Source organism: Phascolarctos cinereus, unplaced genomic scaffold (genome assembly GCF_003287225.1).
Source record: "Phascolarctos cinereus isolate Bilbo 61053 unplaced genomic scaffold, phaCin_HiC Scaffold_1;HRSCAF=81, whole genome shotgun sequence".
NCBI classification, from domain to species: domain Eukaryota; kingdom Metazoa; phylum Chordata; class Mammalia; order Diprotodontia; family Phascolarctidae; genus Phascolarctos; species Phascolarctos cinereus.
The window spans coordinates 39,641,143-39,661,200 of NW_027555514.1; the positions used below are offsets into that span (position 1 = coordinate 39,641,143).

The 20,058-nt window shown below is 43.6% G+C and overlaps 1 protein-coding gene and 1 long non-coding RNA gene across 4 annotated transcripts in view; one reads left to right on the top strand and one right to left on the bottom strand.

The window, feature by feature from the left end:
• The window catches only part of CPNE4 (copine 4), a 493,746-nt gene that overhangs the window by 27,626 nt on the left and 446,062 nt on the right, over positions 1-20,058 (bottom strand). For both annotated transcript variants that reach the window (XM_078151566.1, XM_020987268.2), the window contains 2 exons: positions 11,070-11,156; positions 9,432-9,491 (listed from right to left, as the gene is read on the bottom strand). In XM_078151566.1, coding sequence (XP_078007692.1) covers positions 9,432-9,491; positions 11,070-11,156 — 147 coding nt within the window. The remainder of the gene's footprint in view (positions 1-9,431; positions 9,492-11,069; positions 11,157-20,058) is intronic.
• On the top strand, positions 1,892-20,055 carry LOC110209076 (uncharacterized). Of its 2 annotated transcripts, none has more exons than XR_002324731.1 (3): positions 1,892-2,414; positions 7,563-7,664; positions 19,937-20,055. It is a non-coding gene; the product is annotated as an uncharacterized LOC110209076 (long non-coding RNA). The 2 variants fall into 2 exon arrangements; XR_002324730.2 differs by lacking the exon at positions 19,937-20,055 and adding an exon at positions 9,558-10,215.

The window sequence follows — 20,058 nt, forward strand, 5'->3', positions numbered from 1 at the left end:
TGAAATAGGATAATAGTAGCACTTACTTGTGCTACTGTTGTGAAAATCAAAGGAGATAATTTCCAAGTGCTTAGCGCAGTGCCTAGCCACCTAGGAGGCACTGAATAAATCCTTCCCTCCTACAGGGCCAGGAGAAAGTACGAAGTAAAAGATCTGCAAGTGCATTCAATGACAAAAAAAAAAAGATAAAAGAGAAACCTGGGCAGATTTGTAACCGATGCAGAGTGAAGTGAGCAGAACCAGGAGAAAATGTATACTACGATAGCAACATTGTACAAACAAGCAACTTTGACAGGCTTCAGAAGTCTGATCACAGCAATGATCAGTCACGATTCCAAAGGACCCATGCCGAAGAATGCTACCCATCTCCTGACTGAAAAGTGATGAACTAACTATGCAGAAGGGGATTCGCTTCGGGGACATGGCCGACTGTTTACCTATGCCTATTCGTTCCAAGGGTTTTTCTTTTCTTTCTTTCAGTGGGTGGATGAGTGGGGCTGAGAAAACAAATGTTTGTTTATTGAACATAAAATGCAATTTAATTTAAAAATGGTAAATGGATGAGCCATACCCTCTAAACATCCCAGAAGGAGAAACTTTTTATCATGTGCCTTGTCTAACACAGGGTGCTATAAAGTGGAAGTTAGCCAGCAGCTCTTTTTCTAGCTGATGTCTCCCGAAACAGGTTATCTTAATGAGATTTGAGTAAAAATGCACCAGAGGGAATTGGTTGAACTTATCTTCTGGCTCTGGCCATTTGCCAAAATTGATGGATGCTCTTTAAAAGAAGGGGAGGGAGAGAGAGGGAGGGAGGGAGGGAGAGGGAGAGAGAGGAGAGGAGAGAGAGGAGAGAGGGAGAGGAGAGAGGGAGAGGAGAGGGAGAGGGAGAGGAGAGGAGAGGAGAGGGAGAGGGAGAGGAGAGAGAGAGAGAGAGAGAGAGAGAGAGAGGAGAAGAGAGAAGAGAGAGAGAGAGAGAGAAGAGAGAGAGAGAGAGAGAGAGAGAGAAGATGGGGGGGAAGAAAGAAATGACCAGGAAGTTAGATGAGTAAGAAAAGGCAAAGAAATCTTGGGATTAAGTTGAGGAGGGGGGACAGAAACAAGGAATCCATCGAGATTTTATGGTATTTTATGTATGGTTGATGGGCCATGGTCATTGCTGTGTTGTTTTCTTTAATGCTCATGGATTTGCAAGCCCCGGTATCTTTCTTTTCAGTCAGGATGCCTTATTGAAAGCTCCAGGTTCCATGACCCTCTCAGAGGGCAGTCGGAAGGGAGGCCTGAGTCCCATCCACCTTCCAAGAGGCTTCTCTCCTCATTAAGCTGGCCTCAAAGCAGCTTTGTAAAACTTGTAAAAGAAGGAAACAGCCAGCTCCTTTTTTAGATTTGGGGGTCCCAAAGTGCACAGCACCATTTCTCCCTAGGAAACCAGACATGAGTGATGAGCACTCTTATCTTGTATTATTTTTTAGTCTCCAACATAAAACAACTTTGCTCTTTCTCTCGTACTGCAAACAAACTATTTATGAACCCCCTGGTTAGATTTCAAAGGGATGCTGAAAGAAATGAGCCCCTGGTTATTTGCTAGAATTCTAAAACTGCCTTCCCTGCGGCTTTCCCAAATCATTTCTTGTTCTAGCACTTATGCTTTTAGGTAATGCTGACAATGCTGAGCTTGGGGTGGTGTTTATTTTTTAGTGTGTGGGGGAGCTTTAAAAAATTATAGGCTACATTCTAGCTCGTTGTCTGTATTCCTATGCATCTCTGCTGGGTGCAATGAGAAAAGAGTCTAGTCTAGAGAACTGTAGTGCTTCTGATGTCACTTGGGCCATTCTGTGGTCACAAAGTGAGCACCATTCTTTTAAGTCCATTGGTCAGGGCTATAACTGGAGGGGTGGGAAATCAAGAGATCACTGATAGCATGTCCTTCAGTAACCTACAAACAAGAGAGCTTCATGCCTAGTTAGCAAGGAGAGTTACCTAAACTAGGAAGTTTCCATCTGCAGGACTGGAATAAGCTTCCCCTTCCTCTCCTGGCCTCATGGACAGAGTGGCTTCAAGTGTGTTGCCCCTCTTTCACCCCAACCCCCCATCAACCGAGGATAGGCATCCTACTACTAGACCCCATCTAGTTGGTCTGTGGTACTCGTCCTAGGCACAAACATTGCTATGGTAGCTACTATTTGCTGCTGGATCTGCCTGAAGGGGCTTCTTTCTTCATCACTTTGGGGACTATCACCTCATTCCTTTTTTTCTTCCCAACCTGGATGGCATTGCAAAGTGAAGAACATACTGTCAGCGCTATAGAAAGACTAAGGAATGCCCTCAGATGTCCAATTAACGCACAAGTCCAAACCACCTGATGTCATCATTGGTCTCCCTTGAAAATGAAGGATGAACCATGACAACAAATCAAAGTAGGACCAATTTTCTAAAAGAGTATTTTACCTTATAAAGTAAAATCCTACCAAAAAAGATATTTAATGACACTGACTAATAGCTTTAAGGGTAAAGATCATCTCTATGAAGAAGCCATTTTCAGCTTTGGGGGTGTGCGATATAATAGGAACAGCACAGACACATCTTGTCAGGAGACTCTGAGGAAGTCTTTCAATCTTTTTGGGCCTCAGTTTCCTTATATGTAAAAATGTGGGGATAGATTTCCCTTCTAGCTCCTATGAAGCCCTATAAATCTCAACTCTGACACTTAGCTGTGTGACCACAGCCAAATCATTTAGCCCTTTTGGGTCTCAGTTCCCCTGCCCATAAATTTAGGATCATTATTCTCAACCTTGGGTTGCTAGGTGGCGGATAGAGTGCTGGCCCTGGAGTCAAGAAGACCTTGGTTCAGATATGACCTCAGACACTTCCTAGCTGTGTGACCCTGGGCAAGTCACTTAACCTTGTTTGACTCAGTTTCTTCATCTATAAAATGATCTGGAGAAGGAAATGGCAAACCATTCCAGTATCTTTGCTAAGAAAACCCCAAAAGGGGTCACGAAGAGTCAGACACGACTTAAAAATGACTGAACAGCAAATACTCAACCTACTTAATTCACAGGTTTGTTGGAATGAATGTATTTATGAATTTTAAAGCTCAATAGAAATGTTAGTAGTTATTAAAATACAGCCAATGGAATAACAATGCAAGCGACTTTAAAAAAGAAGCCCCCCTCTGTTCACCTCCTTCATTTTAAATAAGCATAGTGTGACACTGACTTGTGCTCTCTAAATGTTGATATTTTATGTATAAGCACTCAGTGTCTTGTTTCATTGTTCATTGATTTGCCATATTCCAAACCTGAACAAAGACCAATTTTCCTCTTTAGGGGGAAGTACATAGTATGTGCTTAATGGGGTGTGTGTGTGTGTGTGTGTGTGTGTGTGTTTTGCATGAGCCCCTCTATCAGTGCAGATCAGGTCCTGGATTAAAACTTGCAGTTATAATTGCCTGGGGCTCTGGATAATAATTTAGATCTGGAAGGACTTTAGAACACACCATTGAGTTCAGCCCCTCATTTTAGAGAGGAGAAAACTGAGGCACAAAAAGGTTGAGGGGCTTGCCCAGGACCACCTAGCCAGTGTGTGACAGAAGCAATCCTTGACCCTGGGTCTTCCTGACTAGAAGGTCAGCAGCCTGCCTAGCACATAGTAGGTGCCTAATCAATACTTGTCCACTGCCTTGTGACTATGTTAGAGCTACTCAGATGCCATATTGGTCTAAAGAGAGTCCACACTTCTCCCCCCACCGCCATATAGCTTGCACCAAATGTGAGTAAGGTGGGCAGAGCACCAACTTGGCCTGGAGTTCTAATCCCCTTGTGTCTTCATTCCTTCACAAGCCACACAGCCTTGCCTTTACCCTTCTGGAGGGAGGACTTTGCAAGGAAGTCACCAGGTCAGCCCTGATATTGATTATTGCTTTCCAAGTGGAAAATACCTAGCTGTCTTTTGTGCAGCAAGGACCTGGGAACAAAGAAACTCTCTGTGGACTTTTAAGAACTTCTTGTAACTGCAAAGTGTATCCACATAATAGAGATATCAGGGGACCTTGAGAGCACCCAGCAGGATGCTTGCAAAGCACTCATTTGGCCTTTCAATTCACGGAAACTCTAGAGCATGTTTTGGGTTGTTCTCAAACCTGGGCTTATCAGCCCAGCTTCCAGCTCCAATCAGCAACCCGTTCAGACTACCAAGGCACTGACTGCTCAGGGCTGTGTGATTGAAATCCCAGAATAGAAATCTAACCCCAAAGAGCCCTTTATCAAGATAAATGCCCAGTTCCAATTTATATCTACCCTCTTTCCTCTCCTTGTCCTCTAGAAAGCCTTCCTTCAAGGCCCAACTTATGTGCCACTTTCTATGGTGAACCCTTCCCGATCCCCTTCCTCATTAACAGTAATAAAAGCCAGAGAGAGGGAAGGAGGGGAGCAAAGGAATGGGGGCTCTAGGAAAGTCTCAGCCTTAAGAAAACAGGTAACAACTTGCTAGGAATGATGGATACAAATTCTGAAATTCAAGATCTGTTCTATACAATTTTTCTTGAATGACTACGTGTCAGAAGGAAAAGAAATGGAAGGTGGTGCGTTGTGCCTATGACCAAGGAGGCCTAGAAAGGTGTACTGAGGCTGGGTGTCAATGGGGGACTGATTTTTAACATGAAGGATGCCCAAGTGGGGCCTGTCTGGTCCTAATCTTGATGGGGAAGGGAGATATTATTGACAATTATACTATCAATACTTGGCTTAACTGCAGGCAACTTGGATAAAACTTCTACCCCGGTGATATCAAGCTCAAATAGAAACAGGGACCACTAAACCATACATAAAGATCCCTGTGGGCTGTGGAGTGACTTAGAAAACCACACAGTAACATTACCTATCTTCTGTTGTATTTTTATTTATTTTGCTAAATCTTTCCCAATTACATTTTTTTTATTATCATACTCCCGGCCTGAAGGCTGCCTGTTTGAAACCTCTATAAATGAGGAATTAATGATTTGCTTCCCTAATAGCAGTGCTGATAGTTAATATTGGTGGAGCTTGCTGAAAACTTGAGCTAAGAAGCAAGCTTTTGCTCCCCTCTCGGGGAAGCCGATCCTCTTTGTGAGCAGGACGGAGAAGCTCTACCTGAGGCTTGTGGGAAGGGAGCTGCTGGGGGCAGGTAGAAGCAGCAGCTCATGTCCAGGCAATGTGGTTACAGCAGCAGGGGAATGGTTAAGTTTACATCCAGCAGCTCAGGCTGATTGGCAGTAGGCATGATCAAAAGGTGACATCTCTGGGGATCTGCTGCTGCTCTCCCCAAGATCCCCCCCAGCCCTGAGGCTCCTGCATCATCCTAGGGGCCAAGCTAGGGATGGCTGGCTTCAGCTCCGTGAGTGTTCATGGTCCTGTGGCTGATGTAGGGGAGTGGAATGGGCATAAGTGGTCCCCCTGCTTTCAGAGCAAATAAGCAGCGTAGTAGATAGAGGATTAGATTTAGAATGAATAAGAATTGAGTTAAAATCCCACCTACCAAGATCTGGCAGATGAAACTAACAGCTTGGCTTGGGTTGAGTTTAGAGGTTACCACCTCCCTTCTCCTGGGTAGCCTTCTCAGTTGGCTTTTCTAACATCAACCACCATTTTGTTTAGGACCATGATACCTAATATTCTGTTATTCCCTCTTCCTCTTCCTCTATTAACCATAGAGCCCACAAGAGCTGTTCCATGTGTGACCCTGGGCAAGTCACTTAACCCCAATTGCCTAATTAAAAAAAAAAAGACCTGCTCCAGCCTTGAACTGCAAGGTTTCCTGTAACCCTCTCCTTGTGCAGTTATTACTGAAGGCACTGGCTAAAAAAAAAAGGATAGAAATGCCCCTATACCTACAGGCTCAACACTCGAGGTTTCTTGACTTTGTTAGAGAGCAAAGGAGGTGATTTTAGAGTAACCAGTCAGGGGAGTTGGGGGCTGAGGCCACCAGGTTCTTTGATGCATCAGAGGCAGCATACTGTAGGAGACTGAACTAGACCTCTGAGATTCCTTCCATCTCTAAAGTTCTGTTCTATCATTTTTAGTGAAGAAAAAACACAGCTAGAAAACTAAGTACCATCCAAGCCCTTCGAAAGCAGACAAACTAACCCCCGACTTACAGAAATGTTTAAAGAGTGAATCCCCAAGTCATTTCCTTGGAAAAAATGCATTTGTCCATGGAAACCATGTTTATACATGGTGATTACGTTCCCAGGCTCACCCCGAAAAGCCTATTCTATCCGCAGTATACCTAAAGAACAGTACCAGTTATGCCACAGAGACTAACCAGTGAAACAAATGTGATGAGGTTTCTAAAACAAAAGAGTGTTCCAGGGCAGCTATGTGGTGCAGTGGATACAGCACTGGCCTAGAGTCTGGAGGACCTGAGTTCAAATGTGACCTCAGACACTTGACACTTACTAGCTGTGTGACCCTGGGCAAGTCACTTAACCCATTGCCTAGCAAAAAGAAAAAGAAAAGTGTTCTTAGATAGATAGAGCATTAATAAATGCTTACCATGTGCCAGGTACTGTGCTAATTTCTGGGAATACAAGTGAATGAATGCATAATGCATTATTAAGAAATTACTACATACAAAGCACGGTGTTAAACACTGGAAATACGGGTTCTTAATGTTGATCCCCAGGAGTAATTGAGCATTTTGAAAACTTGGATGATGAAGCCCTGGCAAATCTGGGCATGTGATCAGCACAGTTACGAACCCCTCTTAATCTCTACAAATAGACCTGAAGCTTGGGGGGGGGTGTGTGTGTGACTATACCTAGAAGCTCAGGGGAGGGTGGGGAGGAGAACTGAAGGAATTGTAAATAGGAAGGAAGGACTGAGCAGACTAAGGAAAAGTTTAGCTGACCACTTTTCTTTCCCTACCCCTTTTTTTCCCAGGGAGAAAGGTGAGGACCAGAGTAGAAGATAGGGTTTCCCTTCTGCCCTCCTCTTCTCCCCTCCCTTCTCCCTTTCTCCTCTGCTGCTGATGGGATGCAGGGGAAAGGAGGAGGAAGACGGGGTGGCAGACGTCCCACCCTGTCTTTTCTTCTTCCTTCTCATCTTCTCCCTTCCCTTTGTTACTGCAGAATACTAGTGCCAGGGAAACCAGCTGAATACATACTGGGGAGGAAGAAGTGAACTGGCAGAATGGCTTTTTATTCCTTTCCTCTCCCTTTCCTTTCACTGGCATGTGCCTGCTTTCCACCTCCCCCAGCCCTTCTTCCTGTCTAAGAATTCTGGGCACTGAGGTGATGGGACTGGTGGAGGTAAAGAGCCTTAAAGGAGCATATGTCAGAGGTAGGGTCTGTGACAAAGAAGTTGAGTGGGAGGCTTAGGTGAGGGATGAGAAAGCAATCTCTAGGGATGGTCAGGAGGGGAGTTCCTGGACAGTGTGTCTGAGGTACCTCTTTGTTGGATGGATGGATTTGTCAGAAATAATAATAAACTCACATACAGTTTTAAAGACTGCAAAATGCTTTTGCAAGTAGAGCTTCACAATAACCCCGAGAAGTAGGTAATAAAGGCGTTATTATTCCCATTTTACAGATGAGCAAAATGAGACTCAGAACTATAAGGTGATGACCACATACATAAGTCACAGACTGCCTGAAATTGAATCCAGTATTTCTCTTAGATGATGGCAACGAGGTGAGTAAAATGAGTATCTGAAGGTTGTTCATGACCTATGCAATCTAAAAATGACACAAATCAATACCATCCCATTTTAAAATCTCACATATAACTTCTCAAAACCATCCTCTGACCTCCCTGGGTAATTATAGTACACAGAATTTCCCCCTTGGCTGATGTCAATGCATCCTGCTTCCATCAAAAAGCAGCCTTTGGGCCCAGGAATCAGACATTCAGGTGTGGCTGCTCCTAATTTACACACCTGGTGCTCATTAGCACTTCATTAATCGAGAAATCAGAAAAGTGCCAGCTTCTCCTGGACTCAAGGAGATGTCTAGGCACCAATAACTAAGATGGGATCATAGGAGTGGAGATGGAAAGTGAGAACTGGTAGGGACCTTAGAGCTCATTGAGTTCGATCCCCCCAGCGTGTGATTTGTTCTCACCACCCCAGAATGAAACAGGCATTAATTACTCTTAAGGGGAGTCACTTATCAATGTGTGTCCGGCACTTACAGCCCATCACAACCTGGCCCCAGCCTGCCTTTCCCACCTGATCTCACATGTCTCTGGGAGCGTGGCAAAGCAGAGAATGTTGCATGTGGCTCACAAACTGAGCACGAGCTCTGTCCATCTGGTGTCAAGCACTAACTCACCAATTAAAAGACCCCCTCGCTGCATTTCTCCCCCTCCTCACCCCTCCACAAAAACATCTTGTGTGATAACCTCTGTTCAGGGTCAAGGCATCTTATCGACTCAGTCAGCTCTTGCAACATTCCCCCTCAATTTCCTTTTACCTGAAGCACCCCCCCCCACTTTGTGGTTTAAGAATATATAAACCCCATGTGGATGCCCATGTGGAAGGGGCTCCCTTGCTGGCAATCTCCATAAACCCCAAGACAAGTTTGATTCTCTGAGATCTCATTATTCCTGCATCACCTACATGGACACAGAGTCAGGAAGGCTGAAGTTCTCTTACCTTGGATACTTAAGTCACTTAAGCTCCCTAGATTCTAGTTTCCTCTTCTGTAAAATTATTCAAGAGTTAGATTCAATGACCTCTAAGGTCCTTTCCGGCACTAAATCAATGATTCTATGATCCTTTGTATATTATGGTCGAGCCAAACTGGCCATCTTACCATTCCTCAACACAGAACTTGATCTGCCATGTCTGTGCCTCTATGTTGGTAGCCCCCCCCGTGCCTGAAATTCACTCTTTTCTCACTTCTACCTCTTAGAATCCTTGGCTTCTTTCAAGTCTTAGTGAAATACCACATGAACCTTTTCCTGATCTCCTCCATCAGCTCAAGCCTCATACCATCCCCTACCCCATTAGCTTGTAGCTCTTTTGTATAGACTGACCATTATGGATTGATTGTCACCCCCTTAAGAGGATTTGACTTTTAAAGTCTTTGTACCCCTTGTACTAGAACAATGCCTGGAACAGAGTAGGTGTTTCATAAATGCTTGTTGACTGTTTGATGGATTGATCTGGCCACAGATATCACAGGAGAAAGAAAAAAATTGGAAGTTCATTCAAATCTCCCACCCCCACCTTGAGCCCTGCCAGTGCTCACCCCAGGAGTTTCTGGCTGTGAAATCCAATGACATAATGAATGCTGCCAATGTGATGCATAAAATGTTACTAATTTACTGAGAACAATACCCATGTCCACTTTTAAAACAACCATAAAATTCAACAAGAATCTGGTACCATACTAAATGAACACAGTGAACTTACAGCTTTGAACCCCCGAGCCAAAGTAAATGGAAATGTGAACTCACTGTAAACTGGATTTGGCATCCACCCATGATGTAATCTAAGAAGGAATGCATCTTGTGAATCTGAAAAGAAGGAATTGGAAGAATTCTGATTAGTAACGGTAGATTTTGTTTTGTTATTGATTTAAGGGCTGAACTTTGGACGGGGAGCTAAAACTCATGAGTGAAGAAGCAACAGCACCAGTGCAGGAAGAAACCTATGCTCTTTTCCTTCTTCTGGTGCAAGATGGGAATAGAGAAATACAAACCACTGGAAACACCTGCTTTTCTTCTTCCTCTGTTTTGGCCAGTTGCAGAAGGCAGCTGGGGTGCAGTAGGAAGAGTGTTAGAGTCCTGGCTCTATCACTTACTATGTCCCCAGTGAAAAAGATCTACTCTTGCATCTTCCACTGCCTGCTGGACAGCTCCATCTCGTGTTCCTTCCTGACCGCTCTAACTCCATGTGTCCTAAACTGAAATCCTGGTCTTTGCTCTAGCCCTAATCTTCCTCCCAGAGGATGTAGGCTGAACAGTTGGGATTCAAGGCTGGTGGTGTATTACTAGGATCAAGAGGCAAGAGGTGTATTACTGGCCTAGCGAAGAGAGAGCTGGCCTCAAAGCCAGAGAGACCCACCTTCTGCCTTAGACATAGACTGACCCTATGATCCTGAGCAAGTCACATAAACTCTCCATGTTTGAGGGAACTCTCTGAGACTAGAAATTGTAGAGAAGGTACCAACCTACATTGGCAGAGGGACTTTCTTCACTGGGGAAATGAGGCCTGAATAAGGATACCTGTGTTGACTTAGAAACCACATATCATCTGTATTTGTATGTGTGTGTGTGTGCGCTGTTGATAAATATTTCCCAATTGTATTTTAATCTGGTTTGGGCCACACTTGGGAGTGCATTTCTGCCCTACACAAATGAAATCACAGGCTCATACCCTACCTTAAATTGGCATCATGTTTGTGAGTCCAAAGCAATATATATTATTTCAGTTTTCTTTCTTTTCACACACAGGTAGGATAGAAATGATCTCTTTCTTTGCAGAAAAGGAAACAGACATGGAGAATGAAGAAATTGCCTGACTAGTCACACAGTGCACATTTGCCTAAAATGTCTGAATACTAACTACCAACAGAAAACAAGGCAGGCTTGCTAGACTATTTATTATGTGCGCACAGAGATTCTCCTGTGCAGTGAAGCAGCTCCCTCTGAGTACTATGTCTTCCTTCTTGGTTTTCAATTTATCTTCTTGCCTCTCTTTATTATTCTCCTTTCAGCACAGGCTGATTAAGATATAGATGAAAAAAATCAAGATGATCCCAGGAAGGGAGGATCAGTATTCTTTAACTTTTCCCCCTTCTATTCTTTCATATTAACTTATGCCTTGTTCTTAAACACAGAACGCTAGAATTTGAATCTCAACTCTAATATTTAGTAGCTGTGCAACCCTGGTAAAAGCACGTCCCATCTCTGTGCCTCAGTTTCCTCATTTGCAAAATGTGAATAACAATTTTTATACTGCTTATGCCACAGGATTGGTTTTGAAACCTGAAAACCCTGTTGAAGTGTGGGTTATTATTTTGGCTGTGGCTTCCCCCTCCTTCTGACAACCTTACTTGCAACTAAAAGGGAGAAGAATGTTTCTGGTCCTACCTTGCACTGGTTCAGAATAACCATGCCCGAGTTCTTGTAATTCTTCTTCTTGGCTTTGTACTTTGGATTGATGCACTCCCACTGTACCTGCAATGAGATTAGTCACAGAGTGAGAGCAAGGAAGAAATTGAACCATTAAGATCAAACCAGTGTGCTCTGAGATCGATATAAACGTCGACAGAAATCTCAAGTCAGCAGCAAGGGGACAAGTGGCCAGTCCAAGAAACAGATTATGGGGCCTGGAGGACATGGTCTGGATGAGTTCAGGCCGTGGAGGGGAGGCAGATACATTAATAGTGAGGGAACATGGCCCCATAATTCGTGTTCTGGGGCTAAACTGGATAGAAAGAGAATTAAAAGATAAGAAATACTGAGGAGTGCGTGCTGAAGGCTCCAGGAAGTTACTGAGGCATCAGAATGAATGTATATCATCTATCCAGGTAGTTAACTGTGCTCTGGTCTATCCTCATCAGAACTGAATGGGGCTTTTCTGGATGATGAGGACAAATATGAGCACAAAGCTCCCTGTCACCTGGCCCCTTCCTCCCTTCCCAGTCTTTTTACACCTTTACTTCCCGCCATGGACTCTGCAGTCCACCGACACTGGCCTCCTGTTCCTCACACATTTCAGTCACCTCCCTCCTCTCTGCATTTGCATCGACTGTTCCCCTTGCCTATAATTCTGTTGTACATCATCTCTGCCTCCTGTCTTCCCTGACTTCCTTCAAGTCCCAGCTAAAATCCCGCCATCTACAAGAAGCTGTTACCAATTCCCATTAATGTTGGCATCTTCCCTCTGTTCATTAACTCCAGTTGGGCCTTTATGTATCTTGTAAGTACATTGTTCACATGTGGCCCACCCTAGGAGATTTTGCACTCTTTTTTTTTTTTGTATCCGTGGAGCTTAGCACACCGACACATAGTAACTGATACACTAAATGCTTATTGACAAAGAAGGAAGGAAATGGCATCAGGCGCTGTGCTAAGTATTTTACACATATTATCTCATTTGAGGCTCACAACAATGGGGACTTGGCATTTCAGCTGCAGAAACTGAGGCATTCAAAGGTTAAGTGAGTTGCCCGGGGTCGCACAACTGCTGAGTTTCTGAGGCACTTGACATGACGCAAGAATCAGGATGGGCAGATGGTGGTAGAAAATGGGGGTGGAGGAAGTAAGACATAGGCTGGGGTACAGTATATGAAGGCATCCGCTCGCAAAAGCTTTCCACCTATAGGCACCCTGGTGGGACATGATCAATCATTATCTAATCAATCCACCAGACAACTATTTTTTGAAGACATATCATATGTGTATTCAAAACAAAAACCCCATATATCACCTTTGTCATCTACTTGTCATTACCCAACACTCTCCCAGGAAGGAATGAGAAGGACAGTATTGCTTTGGATGAGGCTCTACTATGGTGCTGCCTTCCAAGTCATAAGTCAGCCTCTCTGTGCCTCAATTTCCTCATCTGTAAAATGGAGATAATAATAGCACCTACTTCTCTGGTTTGTTGTAAGGATAACATGAGCTATTTGTAAAGGGCTTTGTGAACTTTAATGCACTATATACATGCTAGCCATTATTATAATAATGAAATAAATGAATAAATATCATACAGGGACAACATTATGTACTAGATTTTAATGTTCCAAGACCTAGGCTGGGGTCCTGCCTCCATGCCTTTTTTAGCTTTGGGAACCTCAGTCCAAACTCTCTGAACCTCAGTTTTTTCATCTGTAAAATATGAAGTTAAAATACTTGTTTGATTTATCTTACAGGGGTTTTTTTGTTTTACAAAGGTCAATTGAGATAACATATGTAAAATGTCTTGAAACCATAAAATTCCATTTAAATGTGGGTTGTTGTCACTATTGTTATCATACATAAATTAATTCAAACTGGGAAGAGAAGTGGTATGTGGCCCGTACTGGTTTTAGAAGCAAACTGGTCCAAGAGACATGAGCCAACTCTCTCTTAATGAGTGGAAAGAATTGAAGTTCCTGTGATATGGTAGAGAAGACACTGGCTTTAGGGTCAAGGGACCTGGTTTCAAACTCTACCTTGGATGCTGGCCACTTGTGTGACTTTGGGCAGACCCCTTACCCTCCTCTGGCCTCTCTTTCTTTACCCCTAAAATGAGCATGTTGCCCCGAAGGACCTCTAGCTCCTCTGATGACTGTGAACAGAGACACTTCTCTGAGCTCTGGGGAACAGTGGTCACTTCATGGACATCTATTGTCTCCCCTGAACTAGGCCTTGCTATGATTACTTTATGGGACTTCCACTCTGTTTGCTGATAATGAGAATTCTAGTCTCTTCCTAAACAATGACATAAGACAACTAGCAACAAAACCTAGGTCAGCCAGATTGGCTCCAGGAAAAATCCAAAACCAACCTTGTATAAACCAGCCACAGGGTGACTGTCTCAGTCCCAACAATGTTAAAGACATGCAGGGAATGTGACTTGTCATGGGCAGGGGGGACAAGGGAAGGGACAAGGAAATTATGTGCAGGAAGGGATGACTGCCCGTAGGTGACAAGCAGAGTGAAGTGAGGCATTTCATTCATTCAATAGACATGTATTACACACCTGCTAGATGCATGGTAGGGCATCTAGGTGGTGAAGTGGATACAGTGCTGGGCCTGGAGTCAGGAAGCCCAGTGTAGCTGGATCTTAGAGGGCATAAAGGAGAGTAGAGGGTAGACGACTGCAAAGGTAAGAAGGCTTCAGGTTGTAAGGAGCTTCAAAGGCTAGAGGGCTCTTTGATACTGAAGGTAATAGGGAGCTACTAAGATTTACTGATTAGGACCACTAGGGGGTGCCATAGTGCAGAGCGCACCAGGCCTGAGTCAGGAAGACTCCTCTTCCTGAGTTCAGACCTCATACTCTTACTAACTGTGTGACCCTAGGCAAGTCACTTAACCCTGTTTGCCTTAGTTCCTCATCTGTAAAATGAGCCAAAGAAGGAAATGGCAAACAACTGCAGTATCTATGGCAAGAAAATCCCAAATAAGGTCACAGAGAGTCAGATACTACTGACAAACAACTGAACAAAAATAATTTACTGAGTAGAGGGAGTGATGTGGTCAGACCTTCACTTCAGAAAATTATCAATTTGTCATCTGAGTGGTTAATGCATTGCAGGGGTGAGGAACTGGAGGCAGGAGATTAATTAGAGGATTTTATAATAATTTGGGTATATGGTGATGAAGACCTGAAATAGGGTGGTGCTGTCTGAGTGTAGAGAAGGGGGCATAGAGGACAGAGCTTGTGAAGGTAGAAATAGCTAGACTTGAAAATAGATTGGGTATGTGGGGTTGGTGCCAGTGAAGAGTCAAGGATGACATAGGTTTTAACCTGGGGTGACTGAAGAATTGGGGTGCCCTTGGCAATAATAGGGAAGCTCCCAGTAATGATGGTACCACCCTTATCCTACCTTTATAACGATTTCAGTGTCACCCAGAGCTTTACTGATTATAGGGACAAAAACTCTGGGCTTTTCCTTTCCAAATTCAGTAATATTTTTGCAGAATTTTAATAGAACCTTAGAGTTGGAAGGAACCTCAAAGGTTCCTTTCCATTTTTGTCGACCATAGCCATATCCATTTAACAAAGCTTAAGTTAAACAAAAAAACAAGAGCTCAGCTCAGGAAATGCCTTTCCCTAAGTCAAAGACCCCAGTTTGTCTTCAGTAAGGGCAGATGCTTTAATTTCCCTCCCTTTCAGAGCTCTCCACATTTTCTATCACGTACTTTGTGATTAGCTTTTTAACAAAGGACTTCAGATGGCTGGAACTTGATGAGAGAATTTCCCAAACTCCCCCAGTGCAAAATGTGCCAGTCTGGATTCCAAGAATCTCAAGTCCCCTGAGAAATGGTCCACATCTCACAACTAGCATCCACGTACCTCTTGTTCAATCAGTCATCCTGACCTACATCTTGGCACTGGACTCAGATGACTCTGGAGGAGAGAGGGAGACTGATGACTTTGCACGGCCCTGCCTCACTTAAATCCAGTTCACTTGCAAGTCAAGATATCACCCTCTTGATATCATTGGTCCTCATCTAGGACCCCATCGAGTCATCACGATCTCAGTTAAAGGCAAAGCAGTTTAGTGGGGACCGGATGGCTGGACTCAGCCAAGTGATCTAAGGGAATCCCAAGTTCTCCTGACCACCCCTGCTATAATAATCATAACAACAATATTATAGCCTAACGTTTCATCCATCGATTATCTAGTCCATAAAACATGAAATAATAATAATAGAGGAAGTGTGGTATAAAGGAAGGAAGGAAGGATGCCTTGGAGGCTAGGGGTCTGTATTCAAATCCCACATAACCTCCACCTCCTGAATGTGGTTTGCTCATCTGTAAAATGAGGCAGTTAGATTAGAGGGAGCACTTAGTCTATGAGAAGATAAGCACCTGGGATTATAACAACTTGTCCCAGGACCATTTCTGGGTCACCACCTTGCCTGCCATCTCCCCTCAGACAGGCCAAGGCTCTAAACCCAAGATCCTTGGGAGTAGCAATGCTTCCAGCCCTATGTCCTCAGCCATCATGCTGGGGACCAACTGTTATGGAGATGCTGCCTGGCCACTGCTCCGGTATCTCTCATTTACTGAAGCCCTTGAAGAGAGAGCTCCTTCTACCCAAGTCCCTGGCACTGTCAGATAGTTTGACAACAAAAAACTGATGCTACTTTATCAATGGAAATGATATTAAAAAAGAGGCATGAACATCTGCCTTGCCTTTACACCTGAGGACCATGGGACCCTTCCATCTAACTTGCAGCAGAAATCTTCCATGTATCCTGTCATTGTTATTAGAACGTAAGCTCCTTGAGAACAGGGAATGTCTTACTTTTCTATTTGTATTCCCAGTGCTTTGTATACAGTAAGTGCTTAATAAATACTTCATTCATTCATATCTATTTGAACTCCATCAAACAAAACAACACAACTGAAATTTATATAATAGCCCCTTTTAAAGTTGGCAGTGTCTTCTGTATATTGCCTTGCATGCCAAAGCCTCTAGAAATGGTTAGATGTCCCTAAATGATAAATTATCAAAATTATGAATAGGCAGTTTTCAGAGGAAGAAACCTAAGCTATCAGTAGTTATATAAAAATGCTCCAAATTACTAATAATTCATGAATGGTGCTCCAAACTGGCTGGTCTGCACAGCCACTTTGGGTAGTTCAAAATCACTGAATCAGAGGATCTAGAGGTAGGAGACACCTCAGAAGCCAATTAACCCAGCCTGCAACTTACCAAGAATCTCTTCTATAACATCTAGAGGCAGTGTGATATAGTGCTTAAGGTACTGGCCTTGGAATCAGGAAAACTTAGGTTCCTAATCTGCCTCTGGTACTTACTAATGGTGTGGCCCTTGGCAATCCACTGAGCCTGTTTCCTCACGTTCAAAATGAGGCCATTGGGCTATATGACCTTTTGAGGTCCCTTCCAGTTCTTAATCTAAGATTCCCAATGAAGGGTCACTTGGCTCTTTTTGTGAAGACTTCCCACATCCTTCCCAGGCAGCACTCAACTTGTGGACAGCTCCATTAGGAGCTTTTCTCTCAGAGCAAATCTTCCCAGGCAGCACTTCAGTTGTGGGCAGCCCTGTTAGGAGCTTTCTCTTAAAGCCAACCTAAACCTGTCTCTCTGTAACTTCCAGCTGAGGGGCTAAGAAGAAAAATTTCAATGCCTCCCCCCTCCCTTTCATACATGACAGCCTTTCAGATACTTAAAGTCAGCTCTGGGCCCACTGGCATCTCCAGTGCTCCCTAGATGGTGTCAAAGGTACAAATGTCACTATAGGATGGAGAGTGACAGGTTTCTTCTTTTTTGTCCTTCAAATAGAGAGGTCAGCCAGCAGGGGAGTCAGGAGAAGCTCATTTTCTAAATTCCAATTAAGGCAAAGTCGAAACCAGCCTCCACAGAAGCCATTTAGCAAGGATAGTTTCATTTTGACTTCATTCTCCACTTCCCAAAGCAAAAATAAATAAAACAAACCAGTAAGTAAAGAGTCCCCATGTTGTGAATATATCAGATCTCCACAGTATGGGGGCTGAACAGTTATTTATTTAGTCAGTTCCCAAAACAGGCATGCATAGAAGTACTGCAGAGCATATTTTCATGAAGTGGATCAGAAAATTCTTGGAGAGTATCTTTAGATTTTGTTGTTGTTGAATTTTTTTTTTCAGTTGTGTCTGACTCTTCGTGACCCCATTTGGGTTTTCAAAGATACTGGCGTGGCTTGTGATTTCATTCCACAGCTCATTTTACAGATGACAAACTGAGGCAAACAGTGTTAAGTTACTTGCCCAGGGTCACACAACTACTAAGTGTCTGAGGTCACATTTAAACTCAGGTTCTCCTGACTCCAGGCTAGGTCCTCTATCCATTTATTCCACCTAGCTGCCCTAATCTTAAGATTAGACTTCATTAAATTAAAAAAAAAAACCACTAGGTATCGGGAGGGGGGAGGCATTTAACTGAGATATATAACATTTTAATTTTAAATATCCTCCTAGGATAAATAACAATATGATGGGATCATATAATAATAGCTAACATTTACCTAGCACTTTAAGGTTTGCAAAGTTCTCTTTATATGCTAACCCATTTGATCTTCACAGCAACCCTGGGAGATAGGTGCTATTATTATCCCCATTTTACAGATGAGGAAACTGAGGCAAAGAGAGGTTAAATGACTGGCCCAGGGTCACACAGTGTCTATGGCAGGATTTGAACTCAGTTCTTCCAGACGCCAAGTCTTGCTCTCTATCCATGGTGCCACACAGATGCATCAGTACAAAATGGAAGGCATTTAATAAATGTTCCTTGCATTGAGTTGAGCTATATAGCCTTGAGCTACTCTCAAATTTTAAAAATGAATGGATGACTTCTATAGTCTTGTCCAACTCAGAAATCCTTGACCACTTTTTAACTCGAGGCAGTAACAGGCACCACTGTTTGTCTGTTAACTCTGATCTGTCCCCCCATTGTTTTAAGGGGGAATTAACTCCCATTTCAGCTTTGGGGTCCCTAGTCCAGTCACTGTTACAGCATGCTTTGGGGATCCCCTGCATTTTCTGTGTCAGGCAGTTAGCCCTCCACGGTGGGTATGCCTTGTAACTGATATCATCTATCATGAGAACTGTGTTAAAGCCCAGACCAAACGAATCTTGAGGCTTCTAGGTCTTGGAAAAGCTGGCTTAGAATAACTGGAATGGCCCTCAAGTCTATGTAGGGTCAGTTTTCTCACTCAGTCTGATCACATCTCGACTTTAAACTTGGCCTAAGGAGAAAGCCTTGGGCCACCTCCATGAAGCATTGGTTTTCACCACGCTGGGCCACCAGAGATGGTTTTAAATAGGCAGGGCACAGAAATGACCTCTGTCCCTTTAGTTTCTGTCTGTTGCTGTCCAGTCACTCTTTGGTCCTCACTTACAGCCCTGACTTGGATGCTGAAGTCTTAATCATGACAGAAGTTAAAACAGCAAAGGGATTGATTTTCCTCCACTATTACTGGCCGCAGTATCTACTCAGTTAGGAGATGGCCTAATGAATTCTCATGAAATTGTCCCTGTCCCTGGATTTCTAGGGGCTTTGGCCAACACTGGTATGACTCTTCTGGCAGCAACCTCCTCAGGTCTCACCTTTCCGACAAGTTTTCTCTTCCAGTCTTTGATTGGATCTGAAGGACCAATGTGGATGGTAGGTTTGAGAGGTAGGGGGCAACTCAGAAGGCATCTATTCCATTGCTTGCATTCTGGCATTTTGTTTGGTCTGGACCTGTGTTTTCATTGCTGCAGGATGATGTAGATCAATAACTGTTTTATAGTCTTAGAAATGTCTGAGGCACTGAAAAGTTAAGTGACTTGCCCAGGGTCACACAGCCAATATATGTCGGGGTGGGATTTGAACTCAGATTCCAAGGCTATCTAACACATCTCAGCACACTGTCTCTTGACACCCTCTGAGTCTAAATTCATCACTCTTTCTCCTGTAACATGTAGGGCCTTCAAGAACATCTAGTCTTACCACCACTGCCCCATTTTATAGATGGGAAAACTGAGGTCAGAGGGGAAAATGGATTGTCTGAGGGTGTAAACTGGGGATGTATTGCAAAGCTGAGATTTGAGCTCAGGTCTTCCTGGAGGAACTGTTTTGATATACATGTATACCTCATGGGCTCTTTTTTTGGTCCTCTTAAGATTTAGAAATCATTTCATCCAACTTCTTCATTTTCCAAGTGAAGAAACTGAGCACCCGCAGAAAGTGAAGTGATGTGCCCCAGGTCACCCAGGTGGTATAAATAGCAGAATTAGGAAGATTCAAATCCATCTCCTCTGAGAGTAGATCCAGGAATCTTGTGAATTGTGACTCTTGTGGATCAGTGAAGTAATGTTTATGAAGTATTCAGCACCAAATGTACAATGATAAGCCGTTGGTATTTCTGGATGTAAAAGTATCAAACACATGTAAGAGATGAGTGTTCCTAATGTGACCATTTGCCATGCACAAGGACAAGAGCTTGTGCCTTACACAATCTGGTTTCTGCTCTTATTGGAGTTGGAGGAGTTGGTCTCTTTGGGGGTTGAGATGATGAACATCTTAATACAGGAGGGACTTCCCTGTGAGGTCTAGTTTAGCTATGTATGCTGTGACTATGGGTATGTGATTTAATGAGCTTCAGATGACTCCCTAGGACTACAAGGTATAGAAATGTTCTGATCTGGATGTCTGGAGAGAGTCTGCTCATGGATGAAGCCATATAGCCTTGTCCTACCCGTGTTTGGCTATGTGAGTACTTCATGCTTATAACTTTTGTCCCTCTCTCTAAAGGAATGCTGCGAGAAGAAGCCTGAACAAAGCCACTCAGAGTTACAAGGCTCAACAGTGAACATTCACAAGTTTCATAGTAAATGCTTAAGGCATGAAACAAACCAGGAATTCCCCCACCCCTC